The 18,815-nt window shown below is 44.4% G+C and overlaps 1 protein-coding gene across 1 annotated transcript in view; it reads left to right on the top strand.

Annotated features, from left to right (window-relative positions):
* Positions 1–17,750, top strand: part of SNCA (synuclein alpha) — a 44,912-nt gene extending 27,162 nt beyond the window's left edge. Inside the window, exons 5-6 of the mRNA XM_028744775.2 lie at positions 15,082–15,171; positions 17,427–17,750. Of these exons, the coding sequence (XP_028600608.1) occupies positions 15,082–15,171; positions 17,427–17,459 (123 nt within the window). The 3' untranslated portion in view covers positions 17,460–17,750. The remainder of the gene's footprint in view (positions 1–15,081; positions 15,172–17,426) is intronic.
* Positions 17,751–18,815: the final 1,065 nt, after the last annotated feature.

Raw genomic sequence — 18,815 nt, 5'->3', positions numbered from 1 at the left:
TTAAAAGCTATGCCGGCAATTTTCTAGCATGGGAAAGATGTTCCTTCCTCGTGAGAATTTTTTGCGCTTCTCTGTGGCACAAAGGTTGGTCGATGAATGAAAATGTCTTCATATAAATTGAAAAAGTGCACAGTATGAGGGCCAAGATTCAAAGAACTAGATATGTGTTTTCACACATCCAAGAGGAATTTGGAGTGATTCAGATTTGGGGAACCTGTGTCCTTCTGGATGTTGTTTGACTCCAGTTCCCATCCTTCCCAGCCACTATGGACAGGATGACAGGAATTGGAGTGCAGTACAATCTAGAGAAAGACAGGATCTGCATCTGGTGCCCCAGATGTTATGGAAGGTGTTGACCCATCCTATAACCAGCTTGGAAGTTTTGGGTTGTTTTGGTATATAAATGTGGTGTGATGTGAGTTGTACAACCTCCGGAGGACACTGCATTGACTACCCTTGCTAGACAATTCTGAGGTAGGTGGTCCAGTGGTCTGACAATGGTATAAGGCAGCTTTCTGTGTAACTGAGGAATACACCCCACTAGGAGTAGTTGTAGTATAATAATTAGGGTGTCTGGCTGTGACCAAGGAGATTCGGGTTCTAATCCTCACTTGGTTATGCAACTCACTGGATGATCTTGGCCTGTCACTCTTTCTCAGCTTGCCAGTCAGAAGGTTGGCAGTTCGAATCCTGTGATGGAGTGAGCTCCCGTTGCTCTGTCCCAGCTCCTGCCAACCTAGCAGTTCGAAAGCACACCAGTGCAACTAGATAAATAGGTGGGAAGGTAAATGGCGTTTCCGTGCGCTCTGGTTTTCATCACAGTGTTCTGTTGTGCCAGAAGCAGTTTAGTCCTGCTGGCCACATGACCTGGAAAGCTATCTGTGGACAAACGCTGGCTCCCTCAGCCTGAAAGCGAGATGAGCGCAGCAACCCCATAGTCATGTTTGACTGGACTTAGCCATCCAGGGGTCCTTTATCTTTACCTTTACCTTTACCCTCATGAAGTAAGCTCCTACCTTTAATCTCTAGTGTCTGCATTTAAAAGGATTTCATGGAGTTGTTATGGGAAAGACCTTGGTGGTCAATCTCCATTTGGGGTATGAAGTGAACCAGATAGACTCTGCATAAGGAAGCACTTTCTGTTCCAAAAGTTGCTGGAAACCTCAGGAAGGGAGAGCACTCTTGCATTCAGGTCCTCCTCAAGGTCAGAACAGTTGATTGGACCAGATGAGCCATTGGCCTGACCCAGCAAAGCTCTCCTTGTAGTCTCAAAAAGCACCATGTTTCCTGAAAAATAAGGTCTCCCCCGCCATTGGGGTTATTAAACCACTAATTTACCAGACGCCGCCAGAATGAAACAAGACATCAGTGAATAAATGAAGTCCTACATCCTACGCAGCGGAATGCCGCAAATAGCCAATATTTTCCCCCTTACAAAATTACACAACAAAAGAGTAACAAAAGGCCACTGGAGGGTTCATTTCAAATGCCCTCTTTGTCCATTCAGGGTGTATTGCTGTGTTCCTGTTGCAGAGGAATGCCCAGAGTTCTGAATGCTGCATTGTACTGTTTATTATCAAGACTTCATTTCATATCTGGTATATTAAGGCATAGCTTCTTGGCCAATGAACTAAGCGCTGGCCCTTCAGTTTCTGGGAGGGAAAAGTGTTGCTGCCAGATCGGTGGAAACACTGAGGAAATGGAACCAAAGCATTTATTAGGTTTTTATTTGGTTCACTATCAGAAAACTGGTTTTAAGAAAAAGGTTGTCAAGTAAAGCAGGAAATGCAACTCGCTTTTCTTAAACCACACACAAGTTAATTTCACACAGACACACACACACACACACACACACACACACAGAGAGAGAGAGAGAGAGAGAGAGAGAGAGAGACTTCTTTTTTATCCAGGCGTCCCACTGAAAGAGATAATAGCAAGGTTGCACAGAAACCTAAACAACTTGATACGCTCTTCCTACTTAGTGACAAACCCAGATAAGTAATTATTGGGCTTTGCGTGCTATAAAGACCACTTCTCTCTCTGAAAAGCCTGCTGAGAGAATGAGAGGAGGGAAGGGTTGAGCACAACAGATCCAGTACTGAGGAGTAAGGCCCGGACAGCTGCAGCCCATGACTAAGGGCCACGTCTTGTGTGACGTGGAAGGGACAGGTCACATCTGATCCATACATTTAAAGCACTGTTATATCACTTTGGGCTTCCCCCAAAGAATCCCCGGACATGTTATTTCTTAAGGGTGATGAAAGGCTGCAATCCCCACTGTAGCTTAACAGTCCTTTTTCCCAGGCCACTGGCCTGATCTAGAAGGCTCTTCTTACGTCCTAAAACAGTTTTGTCTCTGCCTCTAATGTTTGAACTCTGTGGCACGACCAATGACACTGATTAGCAGCAGGCAACAGCAGCCAATTTCATTTATAAGCCAGTCTGAGACATCCAAAGGGTATATATGATCCATATTTTTTTAGGATGAGCTTCAGTTCAAGGCACACTATAGCCAGAGACCCTGCCGGCATCATCAGAACACTGTTATACTACTTCACACTCTTGATGAAGTACCTGTTGAGGACTCAGCTGCTTTTTCACCATCAAGGGGGAGGAAATGTCACAAATGAGTTGTAGGTAATAGGTAATCACAGAGACAGGAGATCCAACCGTTGTGTGGCTCAGTTATGAAATGCTCCTGTCTTTTGCTTCCCTAAATCCATTCTTCTGTCTTTCAGAAATTGCTCTTAAATGCCAAATGTTTTCCCGATTCCTCACTCTGTTTCCCCCCCATGTAGGAAGAGATGAGTATGGCAATCAAAAGCAGTAAATCTAGCTTCCCACAAGCCATTATTCAGATGCTTTCTTTCATTGCAGGGTATAAATTGGATTAGTAATGATAGTGTGGGGAAATTTTGTACTTGTTCCTCTTGCTTATATGCAGCAGGAGACCTGAAGCCAAAATCTCTCCTTCTGATACCAACATTTATTATACTTCTCTTTTACACTTATGATCTCCACCAGATACTGTACTTCCTGCAATGCACAGCTGAACATCTGCTGCCCTTATGTGACACCCAGAATCAGCTGCCTGATGTGACCTCCTCCCTTTGCCCAACAGTAGGATCAGCTCCAGCTAGAACCCTGGTCCTGGGATCCTCTCATCTCTCTGTCTCTCTTAACAGCAATGCCAGAAGTGTGATAATTTAGGTCAGGACTAGGGCACAGATGGAGTGTTTAACACTTTGCCTCTGTGTCATTTCCCTGTTGACTTCCCCCACAAAACTGTTTGTAGGAAATAGCAGTGTTGGAGGTCAATAGCACATGGAAGGAAGAAGCTTTCATTGGGAAAACAGAAAGCAGAAAGGGCCCTACGATCACAACTGTATGTTCCAATCTAGATCCTGTTCACAGAGTACAACCACATCAGCTGGGGCTGATGGGAATGTAGTCCAAACAGCTAGAGGTCATTAAGTTAGTGAAGACCAGGCTATGGATTAATGTCAAACTGTTCAGTGAAGCCAATGATTGCTTCTCCAAAGGGCATTTCTAGGACAAGAAGGTTTTCAGAAAATGCAAGCTGCTGTTTTTGTTTTTGTTTTTTTGTTGTTGTTTGTTAAAATACCCTCCAGAATATTGTACAACATCTCACCATCTTGTTTGAAGACCGACTGCAGCAAGGTATTGACTCAGAATACACATTCCATCACTTAAAAATGGAGATCTTTGGGAGAGATCATTATTATTCAGGAAATATGCATATGCACCAGAGGCAGAATTGCAACAGCACGAAGAAGCCCGTGTGACAGCTCTTGACCTTTGAGTCCTCTGCTGGATGCCTTTGTTGTACCTGGGAAGGGGAAATTCCACTTGGCTGAAACCCAGCAAGCTGACCTGCGCTGATCCTTTTGCTCGGAATTGACTGGGAAAGTCAGAAGCTGCTCATATAAGCAATAAAAGAACTGTGAAGGAAAGATAGCAGTGAACATCTTGCTTGAGATTGGCATTCACCTCCCAGAGGGTGGCAGTTTTGGGAGACTGGGGGAGGACTTGGGCAAGATTGGTTCTCCTCCTTCAGTGAGCCTAGTCTCCTCACTGATAGGGGCAGCTGTTGGTAGTTGCTGCTGCTCCAATGCATTGTCATGTCCACCTTCTGCTGTGCCCAACAGAGCCAGTGAGTGAACAGGGAGTAGCAGATATTGCTCCCAGTTTTTACCACTGAAGGTCCCTGCTGTGATGGCCTGGGACTCGGGCTCGGAATCGGAGCCAGAGGAGTCTCAGTCCGCACCGGATCCTTTGCCCCAGGCAGCTGCTGAACCTAGTCTGGCGCCTGCTTCTGAAGAGCCCCAGTCTGTACATGTTCCCCTGCAATAAGCACCAGCTGGGCCAAGTCAGGGGCCTGAGCCTGCCCTGGCTCCAGATGTGGGGATTACCTTGTTGCCTCCAGCTGGGCAATCACTTACAGCTGCTCCACTACCAGTTGGGTCAGGAGAGGCTGAGGCGGCCTCTGGGTCTAATAACCCACCGATGCCTCCCGAGCTGCAGAGACTGAGGTCTGAGAGAAGGAGAGACCCGAGTACTCGCAGGAGGAGTGCTCGCCTTCGGGCGAGACAGGGAGGTGAGTCACCGGGGGATCAAGACCGGTCGTTACCCCAACAAAGATAAAAGGCTGTCGGACCCCACTCCAGGTTGTGGGAACAATGTTGCTGTTTGCCAGAACCTGCCTGTGATCCTGTGCCTGACCTTGCCTGGTTTCCTGCCTCGTGTCCTGCTTTGGTCCTGTCGGACTGACTCCTCGTGGAACCCTTGGATTCGGGACCGGACCTGGACCACGTTGCTCGGGTTACACCCAGGCCCAGCACACCTGCCTTCCCACAGCTCCCTAAGTCTTCTCCTCCCCTGGTTCCTTTCCAGGTAATCTGAGGCTCCATCCTCTTGCCTGTCATACCTCTTCAGGTTATGGGAGACCAGTGGAGGAGAGGAGCTGGTCACCCATGTCTCTTCACCAGCCTGACTCATCTCTGCCTCTTGCCACCTCCTCCCCACACCCTACTCTCCTGTTGCAGATTCTGATTCTGATTCCAGGCTTCTCTCTGCCACAGACGCTCCCTGATCACTAAGCCCTGTTATCTACCTCTTCAGTTTCTGACACCTTCTCCTCCCAGTCTTCTCTCTCCTTGTTGTCCTACCAATCCCTGGGCTCTGAGCCTTCTTTCCTTGGGGTTCCCCAGCTGGTTCCTCCTACCATTCCTCTGCGCCCAACCGATCCGTAACAAATAGTAGAGAGAAAAGGAAGCCTGTTTCTGTATGTTGTGTTCCAAGCACAATCAGTCACTGGCATTGCTTCGGAATTATGTGTAAAGCCACCCGTTCCTTCAGTTATATCTCTCTTCCCTCTATGCAAATGTGAGAGAACGCACACAAGTGGAGTCCTGTATCAGCGCCAGCATGCTCTTAAAAGCTGGTATTGCTACATAATTCTAGACAGCTTGTCAGTATTCATTAGCTCAACCGCAAATGTTACTTGTGGGAGGGAGAGTTGTGATTATTATCCTCAGGCTGCTCCTACTGTACTTGTGGTCTGCGTAGCCTAACTTCCTATTTGGTTTTCGGTCATATACCCTCAGTTGATGGAACCCAGTGATCATCTTTCAGATTATGTAATGCCATCAAATAATTGTGGTGAACCCAGGAAAATGCCTTCTTGCTCTCGCTGCTGCCCACAGCATGTGTTTTAAAAAAATCATGGTTGGGTGTGAAGAGCAATATTGTGTGATGGACATTAGTGTGTAGTGGCTGTGGAAAAGGCAAATTCCTTTGAATTGAACATAAAAACTGCCAAAATCATAATGCAGTTATACAAACTGCGCAACCACAGTTGGAGTACTGTGTATAGCCCTGGTCACCTCACCTCACAAAATATATTGTAGTAGTAGTAGTAGTAGTAGTAATAATAATAATAATAATAATAATAATAATAATAATAATAATAATTTATTATTCGTACCCCACCCATCTGGCTGAGTTTCCCCAGCCACTCTTGGCGGCTTCCAACAAAGATTAAAAATACATTAAAATGTCACACATTAAAAACTTCCCTAAACAGGGCTGCCTTCAGATGTCTTCTAAATGTCAGGTAGTTGTTTATCTCTTTGACATCTGATGGGAGGTCATTCCAAAGGGCGGGTGCCACTACCGAGAAGGCCCTCTGCCTGGTTCCCTGTAGCTTTGCTTCTCGCAGTGAGGGAACTGCCAGAAGGCCCTTGGCACTGGACCTTAGTGTCCAGGCAGAACGATGGGGGTGGAGACGCTCCTTCAGGTATACTAGGTAGAGTTGGGAAGGGTTCTATGATTCTATGAATTGTCCTATTTCCTTTTAAAGCTATCTTAAGTTTATGGTTGTCTCACCACACCTATAATTTAACTATGTGCGGTATGTGCGGAAGTCTATTATATTACTTTCCTCCAAGAAGCTTAAGGTGATGAACATGGCTCCCTATCTCTCCATATGCGGTAGGCTGGGTTGAGCGGCAGTGACTAGCCCAGGGTAACCCAATGAGCCCCATGGCCAAGTGGGGATTTGAACCCTGGTCTCCCAGGTCCTATTTCAACACTCGAACCAGTACACCACACTGTCTCTCTATGCCAAGAAGAGGAATGGAATGGTTTTATGACAACATTAAAAAAGCCCAGTGGCTCTGGAGCAAGAAGACTAGTGAAGCCAATCATGCGCATCCTTCAAGTTAGTAGCAGATGTAACCTGCACCCTTAAAGCCAATAATAAGGTTTTGCCTGCTTCCGGAGGGTAATCAGCTAAGTGAAATGCTTGTTAGCCTGCATGCTCATCTTCTTGAATACAGTGGTACCTTGGGTTAAGAACTTAATTCGTTCTGGAGGTTTGTTCTTAACCGGAGGTACCACTTTAGCTAATGGGGCCTCCCACTGTTGCCGTGCTGCCGGAGCACGATTTCTGTTCTCATCCTGAATCAAAGTTCTTAATCCGAGGTACTATCTCTGGGTTAGCAGAGTCTGTAACCTGAAGCGTCTGTAACCTGAAGTATCTGTAACCCGAGGTACAACTGTATTCACACTTTACCCTAGCAGTTTACCAATCTGGGGAGAATCCAAAAAGCTTTCATGTTCTAATCATCACTGCAGGTACTTTCTCTAACCGAGTGATGCCTTTTCTTTCAACTGGAAGAAATGTTAAACACCATCCTGGTAGACGGACGTTAGTGTATGCATTGTACCTAAGGGAGCTCTTGAGAGAGAAACGCACAATGTCAATAACTGCAGAGCAACCACTTCAACAACAGCAAGGGCCTTTTCTTAGGTGTACTGCAGATTTTCAAACACAGTTTGTGGCTGTTACTCTCTCCTTATACAGCATAATGTTACAGTTCAGCAGGGAATAACGCTCAAAGTGCTTGTTGGCTCCCCTACCTCATGTATCTTTTGCCACAATGGCCTTGTTCAGCCTCCATGGTCAGAGGTAGCAATGCTTCTGAATGCCAGTTGTAGGAAACTGCAGGATGGGAGAGGGCTCTTGTGCGCTTTCCACAGGCATCTGGTTGGCCATTGGAGGCACAGGAAGCAGGATAGATGGGCCACTGGCCTGATCCGGCAGGGCTATTCTTATGTGCTTATCACTGCCCTTCTCTCTGTAATGAGTCATGCTAGGTGAAATGGCGATCACTGCAGATGGTGACAGCAGTTACGGAATTAAAAGACGCCTGCTTCTTGGGAGGAAAGCAATGACAAACCTAGACAGCATCTTAAAAAGGAGACATCACCTTGCCAATAAGGGTCCCTATAGTTAAAGCTATGGTTTTCCCAGTAGTGATGTATGGAAGTGAGAGCTGGACCATAAAGAAGGCTGATCGCCAAAGAATTGGTGCTTTATGGTGCTGGAGGAGACTCTTGAGAGTCCCATGGACTGCAAGAAGATCAAACCTCTCCATTCTGAAGGAAATCAGCCCTGAGTGCTCACTGGAAGGACAGATCCTGAAGCTGAGGCTCCAATACTTTGGCCACCTCATGAGAAGAGAAGACTCCCTGGAAAAGACCCTGATGTTGGGAAAGATGGAGGGCACAAGGAGAAGGGGATGACAGAGGATGAGATGGTTGGACAGTGTTCTCGAAGCTACCAGCATGAGTTTAACCAAACTGCGGGAGGGAGTGGAAGACAGGAGTGCCTGGCGTGCTCTGGTCCATGGGGTCATGAAGAGTCGGACACGACTAAACGACTAAACAACAACAACAACAACAGGTGAAATGGCATGGGTGGTGGTCAGGAGCCTGACATTTCACACAGATGAAATGCCCAAGAATTACTGCACTAAGTTTCCCGTTGTCATCACTGCTCATTTTTTAAGGCTCCCCTCCATTTATTATACACTGTCCTTGTTCACACAACACAGCAAGCCAAACTATGGCTTACTATGTGGTCTCCCAGATTGAAGCCACTTTGCTGTTGTGCTAAGTCAAGGTTTGGCACAGTGAACCAGGACTTGTGGTTAAGCTCTCTCCTCAGTAACCATGCCAAAACCAAGATTAAAATCATAGAGTTGGAAGGGATCCCAAGGGTCATCTAATCCAAACCCCTGCAATGCAGGAATCTCAACTAAAGCATCCAAGACAGATAGCCACCCAACCTCTGCTTAAGAACCTCCAAGGAAGGAGAGTCCACCACCTCCCAAGGGAGACCATTCCATCGTTGAACAGCTATTACTGTCTGAAAGTCCTTCCTGATGTTTAGTCGGAATCTCCTTTCTTGTAGCTTGAAGCCATTGGTTTGGGTCCTACCCTTCGGAGCAAGAGAAAACAAGCTTGCTCCATCCTCCATGTGACAGCCCTTCGGATATCTGAAGTTGGCTCTCATATATCCTCTTTTCCAGGCCAAACATATCCAGCTTCTTCAACCGTTCCTCATAAGGCTTGGTTTCCAGACCTTTGATCGTCTTGGTTGCCCTCCTCAGCACACGTTCCAGCTTGTCAATATCCTTCTTAAATTGTGGCACCCAGATTGTCCCAGAACCGCCATGCCACCATCAAAAGGCACCCTGAGAGGGACCTGCCCTGGAAGGAAGACTGAGAAATTAATAGCTCCTTTTTGCACCAGGTCTACTTGGGGCTTCCAATTTCCTCCCACCTCTCCTTCCCCTCACCAGCCTGTCTTCAGCTGCATATGGTTGAAATTGCCTGTGTTAAATGCATGCAAGATGGGGGTGTTGCTGTGCTCAATCTCCTCTGGTCCTAGAATAGAATGTTGTATGTATGGAGCCCCATAGCGCCAGCCTTATTCACAGCAGTCTGGTAGCAAACCCATCTAGATCCTAGAGGACAGGACTGATCCCTGAAGAAATATAGCCTTAGGCTAGCAACTCAGATAACATTTAAAGACAGCATCTGCAAAGGCAAAGATGGGGATAAAATTGGAACACTGGTTTTATCCCTAGAGGTACCAGAAAACAGAGACTGTGAACAGTTCGAGAAGGTGTAAATAGTATTTAAATACTACTACATTTTTAAAAAAAAATCAATTTCTGTGCAATACACATCTCATGTTCTGAATAGCTAATCATGCCAGGCAGCATAAAATGTGGGTGTTTCTAGTGACATTAATAAGCACGTAATCAAGAATACAATCCTCCCTGCCGTAGCCTAATTTAGCTGAGGTTACAGCATTTTCTGTACTGCCCTCCATTAATCATAGGTAAGCACAATTACAGTTCTCTTACCTCATTTTGAGAAGACAAATAATGCACCCAGAGAGCATGAGTGTTTGTCAGTCCTAGCCACCCCTTAGTACATATTTATTAATGTTTCATCTGGAAATTGCATTTATCTGAGATTATACATGGAGTAAGTCTTGCATGTTAGAAAATACAACTCCCTGGCTTATTTGTAAACACTGAAGTCATTACTGTGCCTGCATATGATCTAGTAAACAATGATCTAGTTAGCATAATATGCATAAGCCTCAGAACTCATGTTCCCTCCACCTCCTTTAGCATGGCCACGATGAGGAAACTGGAAGCTTTCGCTTCCATCTTCAACTAACCGCAATCACTTGTTATGCCCAAACAAACTGTGGTTAGTCTTAACTGGCTTAGAAAATAACTCAGCATTTTTAAATGACCCTGGGTACCAGTTAAGACTAACACGGGTTGTACATTTGGACAAAATGAGGAACTGCAGTTAGTCAAAAATGAAAGTGAAAGCTTCTGGTCTCTTTGGGGCTCACTCAGGCTCATCCCTATAACACTAAACCATGGTCTGATGTTAACATCCAAATGCCGGTTGCTGTAAACCACTGGAGGGCTGTTGTGCTCGGTTCCGTCTTGAGGGTTTTCTGCAGGCATCTGGGTGGCCACCATGAGAACAGGATTCTGACCAGGAAGTGACCTCTCCAGAAAGCAAAACAACTCTTCTTTTCTTATCTCTGTGGCTGCAATCTCCTGGGTGACACAGACACTGTTAGGCAGTTGAATGCACGTGCATATTCCATGCATTTTCCTCCCTCCCACCTACGCTTTTTCATGGCCCTGGGCACTGGCAACCCATGCTACACCACTGCTACCAACTCTACAATTCTATGAATCTATGAATCTCTGGCCTTGGAGGAGCAGTCGGATTTTCTAGTTTCCTCCCTTCCCCTTCACCCCCATTTTCTCTCTCTCTCTCTCTCTCTCTCTCTCTCTCTCTCTCTCTCTCTCCAGCTGGTTCACTTTCATAAAGGTGTCCTCTGCATCAGGGTCCCTCTCCCAGGTATCTGAACGTAAGAAAGAGAAACACAGCTGAGAATATTATGTGTCCATATTCAAAAATTCTGTTGGTCTTGTTTAACAAGATGGTCTCATTAAGAAAATGCTGAACTTGTAACCGAATAAAGCTGCTAAATATTTCATTGCATACCAGACAGTAGTAACCGGAGACAGGAAATTATTATAAACTCTGCTGATTAAGAGAGGTAGGTTTCTGTAAGCTTATCAGGAATAATTATGCTAATTCTGGGGTCTTAACTGAAGAGAGAACAGGCATCTATCTGCCTGCTCAGCACAGCTTCTTAGTGGAAATAATCATCCCAATTCACTATTACCTTTTGTCAAGGATACTTTAAGAAACATAACACTGCTCAAATGATACAATATAAAAAATATAATCTAAAATATAATGCGCTAAAATGATTGTTTGCTAGATAAACATGTTCAACAACAGGTGTACTGTATTTGCTTGCATTGATGGTCAGAAAAACACCCAGCTTTTCTCATTAAAGTTAATTGGCAGCAGAGAAGCTTTCTTGGGGAGGCTCTATTAGCACGGATAAATAATTGCAGAAGAATAAAGGATGATGCAGCTATTGAGTTTCATTCTTTAAACAGTGTCAGGAGCTTAGCTAACAGGTTGGAGAGTGCACTTAGGCATGGATCCAAAAAGTCAAGATCTGGGTTAATTCAGTAATTGCTAGTTTAAGGAGCAAGCAATCATGAAGGTCAGTATTGCTAGACAGGAACACAACAGAAGACCAAACTGTGTGAAAGTAGGGGTGGGAAGACCTGTCCATTTCAATTATCTCAGTTCCTCAATATTTCAAGCCTAAAATTCAGTTCTCCACATTTCAGCACAATTTGTGGGGTTGTTGTTGCTGCTGCTGCTACTGTTGTTTTATAAAAAAAAACTCATGAAAATTCTTCAGCATTTCAATATTAATTTCTCCTGATAAACACATTTTAGTTTGCAGTTTTGCCTAATGTACACACTTTTGCAAGCAATTTCTCCTAATACGAATTTCGCAAGTTATTTTCATGAATATATTCATTTTTTATGCACACGTTTCTACCTAATTTAAGTCTGGTCTACAAGGTACGTCAGAATCTGGTCTGGTCTACAGGTAGTGTAATCCAGAGCTGGTAGCATGGAGTGTACCACTTCAGGCTGCATGTGGGGGATTCCATTTTTGAATGTTCCCCCATGTGAAACAAACTGCCTGTTACAAGTTAAAAAAAAAAAATCAGCAAAACAGAGAGAGGTTCAAACCCAGCCTATTTGCATCTCTGCTAGTTTTATAATTGCAGGGAGCTTTTTCTGTAAGGGAGCATTCAGTAATGTGAGTATCTCCTCTCTGAAGTGACACATTTTACTGCCTCAGAATGCTACTACCCTGGTCATTTTGCTTTGCTCAGTACAGACCAGTCCAGAATAACTTCTCAGGTAGCTAAGGAGTAAGTTTAGAAAATCTAGTCAGGCCCAGTAGTTTATGATTTTCTGCCTGCAACTCAGCCAGCAAAAAATGGTTCTTTCTGTTTTTACTAAAGTCAGATGCCTTCTGCTTTCCTGCTACAGACGGCATTAGAAGGCAGACATGTTCTTTCTTGTGGAACCTCAAGAGCCATTGATAAGTGGGTTTTGCTTGACACACTTTTCATTCCCAGCAAGCCAAAAGGAAAGTCTGCTTTTTAAAAGAAAGGGGAAGGCAGACACAAAACGTTAAGCTCGTGATCAGCACAAACCTCAAAGTCAATATGCATTCTGATGGAGAGTAAAATTGCTGAATACTCCCAAATCTTAAAGGGGGGGGGCTGTTTTGTGTCTTATTTTAAGTTATTGGCATCTGTAACCTTGGAGACCAAATTCTTCAAATTTACCCACCTTTGGGATAATTTTTGCCAGGGGTTTCAAATGGATGCAACATGACTAGCACAAAAGTAGCTTTTCACCACAACCCTTTGTCTACTTCCCCAGGAACCTCTGTGAGACTTGCCTCTGAATAAACGGGCATAGAATTGTGCAGCTTGTGGGGAAAACATCAGGAATTCACAAATGTTTAATTATTATGGGTTCAATACAGACTAAATTAGTAGCACTTAGTTGCCTTTGAAATCAGTGAGACTTAAAGTGCAATTAACTGACTTTACATCCAACCCAACATATATATTTTTAAGGAAAACCAAAAAGTAATAATCAATAAAGCAGATGTTAAAGTGGATAGTGTGTGGAAATGAAAGTTAATTCATCTGGTGTTATTTTTTAAGGAACAGGGTATGCAGTGGTCATAAAAAAGTCAAAGGATGGACATTTTCAAAGAGTGGTCATGTCTTATACACACACCTTTGCCAATAAACAGGTTTGGTAGGATTTGTATTGCTTTGGAAACATTTCAAATCTATTTAACCAGGGGCAACAGCAGATGGGAGGAAGGAAGGAAGGAAGGAAGGAAGGAAGGAAGGAAGGAAGGAAGGCTCTATCAAATCTTAACTTTCAACTCGCTTGTCACAGAAAATGTGCTATGGACTGTGCTATATATAGCCGTAACATGATTATAATTCTAAAACTTTCTAGTGCAGCAGTTTGACTGAATTCTCCATAGGTGAAGTAGTGATGTATTCCTTTGGTTCGTGTCCTTAATTACATAAGAAAGTAAAGTGAATTATAACATGCATGATCTTTTATTTGCAGCTATTGCTTTGCCCACCTACATGAACACGTGGTTGCATTTTTTATGCTGTACTTTCAAAAGCACTCAAAGGATGCTTGTTTGCCTCTCCTCTGCCCATCTCTGGGCTACTTGGAAATGTTTGGGTTGCAGTGCCCCTTGTAGGACCATTGCTGGTGATAGTTTAAAGACGTGCTTTTTTCCTTTTTTTAAAAAAAAAAGTTTAGGGGTACTCTCATTTTCCTACTCATATTGAAATGCTGCCCCTCAATGAGTCCAAACTTAAATTCACAAAATGTTTAGGGGTATGCGTGCCCCTGCGTCCCCCCCAGAAAAAAAGCACTGGTTTAAAGCCATCTCATCTCATTTCAATTTGGCTTAAGGCAACAGTTTTAAGAGCAGCAGCTTCAAATACTTGTAGGAGAAACCAAGCCAGCCAATTGGCAGAATTTAGAACATAAAACTGAAACAGATGTTGCTGCCGAAGTTCTTGATCTAAATTAGAATTAAGGTCGCCATCAGAAGACATTGTGAGACAGGTCAATCAACCAAGTATGACTGAGGACTTGCTTGCATGCTGCCTGTTTTATATGTCAGTGACGGATGTTGCATCTAGTAGCTCATTAGGTATCTCAGCCCAGGACGAAGGGGCCACTTTCCCATGATTTCCCTGTTAGCTCCGTTTACTCCATCTTGACTGTCAAATATGTCTTGGCCTACCAGTAATTGCTGCTTTCGAATGATCTATGGCTTCCTGCATCTCGCAAGCCTGGAGCTTGTTAAAGCTGTTAAGCAGGGAATCATAGGGTTGCAACGTACAGAAAAGGTGATCTAGTCCATGGTTAAGAACATCTATACGCTACACAGGCACACCAATATCAATCAATCTATGCCAAGGCAAACAACAATGTACCCCAACAGACTACATTTGCAGTAAAAGAACTACTTATGAAGCACATACATGTTCATGGGGTACACGCACTAAGTGTGCATGCTGGGGCAGGGAGAGCCATTAGATCTGTTAGGAAGCTGTCTTACACTGAGTCATAGAATCATAGAATTGTAGAGTTGGAAGGGACTTTGGGGATCAGTCCAACCCTCTGCAATGCAGAATTATGGGTCTTCCTAGCTCAGTGGCACCAGACAAGGAATCTTTTTCCTGGAGATGCTGTAGTGAATCTGGGACCTTCTACATGCAAAGCTCTACTACCAAGATGAGGGCCTTCTGGCTGTTGAGGAGGGGGAGGACAGAATTACTTCTGCTGGCACAAATATACCTTTACAAGCATTGTGAGTAAGAAGGACTGTGTTAATTTTCATGATGGATTTATAATTTATATGGAAGCCTGTGAGAAACAACAGCTGCACCCACATTGCCACTAGCCTTCCGGGTTTCATTAAATATTTTTGAAATGTTTACCAAAATTTAAAATGGAAAAAATGAGGAGCAGTTCTCCTTTTTAAGGGAAATTTCTGTCTTCCACTTTCTCTGTGGCACCGATGGAACATTTTATGTTCAATACTCCATTAACCAAACCGAGCAACAAATAGCTTTATTGGAAGTGGGAAGTGACGGGTTGCACTTCAAATTAAACTAAGAAGAAATCTGCCATGCTATTGTTTCCTCCTCTTGTTTACAATTGCAGAATGAAGAAGGCCTCCCGCAGGAAGGAATGATGGGTAACACAGACATGCCAGCAGACCCAGAAAACGAGGCCTACGAAATGCCTCCTGAGGTAAAATCTTTCTTTGATGGGTTCTCACAGAGTATACTATTAATGGACACCTTGTGATAGACATCCTGGTCATTTATGCTTGAAGTGTTGAGAGAAATTTAGAAACTGGTTTGTCAATAAACATGTACTGCACTCACAGAAGAAACCTGTGGCCACCCCACATGCTGCCACCCATGGAGAAGCAATGTCGGCAGTGGCGCCGACATCTTGCCAGATCTCACTGAAATCTCTCACAATCTCATGAATTTTTTGTGAGATCACGCTGGAAACCGGTGTTGCTTCTCCATCGATGGTGGAGTGGATGGGTGTTAGGATGCTGTCAGCGGCTCCCATCTGGTTGCCCAGGAAAATATAAAGACAATGAAAAGTTTATTACAGTCCTTTTTTTATTTCAGTCTTTACAGAGAGAGGCCATAGAACCCAGCCTCTTAGATAATGGTGTTGTCCCAAGTGAATCTCCACACACCCCGTCTCTCCCACTTCCTCATTCGTCATTCTCATCACCTCCTCTATGGGTGCTGCTATGTTCCCTCTGTCTCTGAGCTCTTTGCTCTCCTACTTTTAAGGCTCGCCGGGTTCTGGGAGATGGAGGGTCTAGAATGCTTTCTAATGACAACATGTCAGCTGGGTGTTGCTCTGCCTCTCCCATGATTTTCCGACTTTCCCCCTCATCTGCCTCTGAGCTATGACCTCCCTCAACCCCCTGTTGTAAATCTATACTGTCTTCTTCCTCCTCCCTGGAAGGGTCAGGATGGGAAGGTGGTCTACACCTCCTCTGCCCAGTCCCTTACAGTGGGGTAACCACAGCCATGCTCCTTCTTCAGTTTCCACCACCTGAGGCAGTGAATTCATCGCACCTCATGGGTGGGCAGGCCCTGCCCTCACTGCCCTGCACCATTCCACAAGACCACACTACTTACTGCTCCAGCATGGAATAAAAACAAACATACATACATACATACATACATACATACATACATACATACATAATTCCATGCACATTTATCTAGGTGTAGACCCCACTGAACAAAGAGATACTTAGTTTGGAGTAACCTAAAGTTATGCTGTCGAACTGCAAACCCCCGCGATAGAAGGAAAATAACATGTATTAATGATGAAAACTTTTTAAAGAAAACAATGCCCCCTCAGTACTCCTGGGGGAGCCACCTTCTTTGTGATTTATCTTATAATACCAGTAAATTCAGTGTAAGGGCTTTAATTTCAGATCCTAAACCAGCACCAAGGAAAACACAAACATGATTCATATTATTATTCAGTGTGAAAAGACACACACAGGCTGCTTCCTCGGGCAGACCATTTCTCAAAAGCCGTTTTAGAATTGTAGATTTTTGTTCTCCCTGCAAAACACTTTCCCCTCTAATGGCTTGCGTTCTTCAGTCAAGTTCCTACCGATGTATACCTACTTAAATTTAAATACAAAATTCTAGCCTTTAATGGACTGTGAATGTCACTGCGTTACAGAATTTTCTAAAGAACTGTCTCCATTAAGATGGTGTATTTGCCATCATGCAAAGTAGTTCCCATAAGATTTTCCCACTCTGTGCATTAAAGTGATGCAGAAGAACATGACATGATGCTTCTCCTTTCAAAGGGAAGAGGCTGCTATTGCATACGCTCCAACATTCTGCCGATAATGGGACAGGGGCTTCTGCCTCTTTCCTAAAGGCCAGGAAGCTTCTGACCAGCTTAGGGAAGGAGATGTGATGCTTAGGGAAACATTCTAACCCATACATCCCTAGTGAGCAACAAGCTGAAACTAAGTACCACCTTAGTGTGAACTAGCACATCATATTGGGACGCGGGTGGCGCTGTGGGTTAAACCACAGAGCCTAGGACTTGCTGATCAGAAGGTCGGCGGTTCAAATCCCCGGGACAGGGTGAGCTCCTGTTGCTCTGTCCCAGCTCCTGCCAAGCTAGCAGTTCGAAAGCACGTCAAAGTACAAGTAGATAAATAGGTACCGCTCTGGCGGGAAGGTAAATGGCGTTTCCGTGTGCTGCTCTGGTTCACCAGAAGTGGCTTAGTCCATGCTGGCCACATGACCCGGAAGCTGTACTCCGGCTCCCTTGGCCAATAAAGCGAGATGAGCGCCACAAACCCAGAGTCGGCCACGACTGGACCTAATGGTCCGGGGTCCCTTTACCTTTACCTTTAGCACATCATATATTGAGATGTTTTCTCTCTCTTCTTCTTCCTCCTCTTCCTTGTTCAATGTTGATGTTGCTGTTTCCAACAGGAAGAATACCAGGATTATGAACCTGAGGCTTGAATTCAACTCTCTTCCTTCTGTTAGCTGCTGGCAAAGACATCCTGTCCTGTACAAGTGCTGAGTTCCAATGTGCCCAGTCGTGAACTACTTTTTATAGTATGTACAGTGTCTTTTGAAGTCTTCCATCAGCAATGATCGGAGCATCTGTAACTGCGTCCAGTTTTCGTTTCAGCGACCAACCTCCCTCTGAAACGAAGGCCTGGGTCTCAGAGCCATTGTTGTTGTCTGGATATTGTGGCTTCAAGTTCTAAAAAGTCCGAAAGCAGTTTTTTAAAATAAAATTAAAAAACACCTAAGTGTCTACTCCTTATTTCTAATGCTGTACATGTTTTGTTGACAGGTTGTCGGTAATTTGGTATTGTTTCTGACACGAGGTTTTTTTAACTGTTACCTATGATCTTTCTTTTTCTGTCAAAGGATAACATTATTGTGAAAGTTGTTAATATATTTCTATACATATATACATATATATAAAGTAATTGAGCATGAACTATGCACCTATAAATATTTACTGTGGGATCTTACTCGTTTTGTGAAACGTTTTACTAACTTGTATTTGTAAATAACGGTGTCCGACTGGAATAAATAAAATGTTATCTGTTCAAAATTGGTGTTAAATAATTAGCTCCCCCTTTTTCACAATAAATTCTCATGTTGGGGTTGTGTCATATACTAAATGACAGCAAATACATGTTTTCAGCTCCCTGAAAAGAACCAGCAATGGACACTGTACCCTGTCTTGCCTTGGGGGGGAAATCAAAACACGGGGAGATTGCTGGAATCCCTATCAGTCCCTCCTCTTCCAAGCAAACTGATCCTTGTGACAAAGGTGGGTGTACGAAATTAATCCTGAGGCTAGGGTTGCCAATGTGGAATTGTGGCCCTTAAGGATTTACCTCGACATCAGCAAAGCCTCTGAGCCCCACTGCCTTGCCTCTTCCCCTCTCCTGCTCAGTAAACAGCGACTCAATTTTCGGGAGGTCAAGTGAGTGCCACTGCCCAACCATGCCATCCACAGGGAAACTTTGCTAAACCCCTCTCATTTCACTGCTTGCAAAAGGGCAGTGAAACAGGGGCCATTTCAGGTGTCTTTAGTATTGTTGGCATCTGTCTGTCTCAAGAGGCAATGGAGTACACTTCCAGGGGTGAAGTCAAACTGCTGCATCAGCGGCACCGAAGTTACCTCCCAAGGGAACAAGCCTGTATGGGGATCCTGGGATGCCCAGATGACAGGATGATGTGGTCCGAAGGAAAACAGAGCAATGCCTTTGGCACCAGCTTGGTTACAGGAGGGAGGCATAGAAGGTGCCGTCCAACCATCTTAGGGACTCCACTCTGGATTTGTGTAAGGTGTAG

This window comes from Podarcis muralis, chromosome 9 (genome assembly GCF_964188315.1).
Source record: "Podarcis muralis chromosome 9, rPodMur119.hap1.1, whole genome shotgun sequence".
NCBI classification, from domain to species: Eukaryota; Metazoa; Chordata; class Lepidosauria; order Squamata; family Lacertidae; genus Podarcis; species Podarcis muralis.
This window is presented reverse-complemented; position numbering and strand designations above follow the sequence as displayed.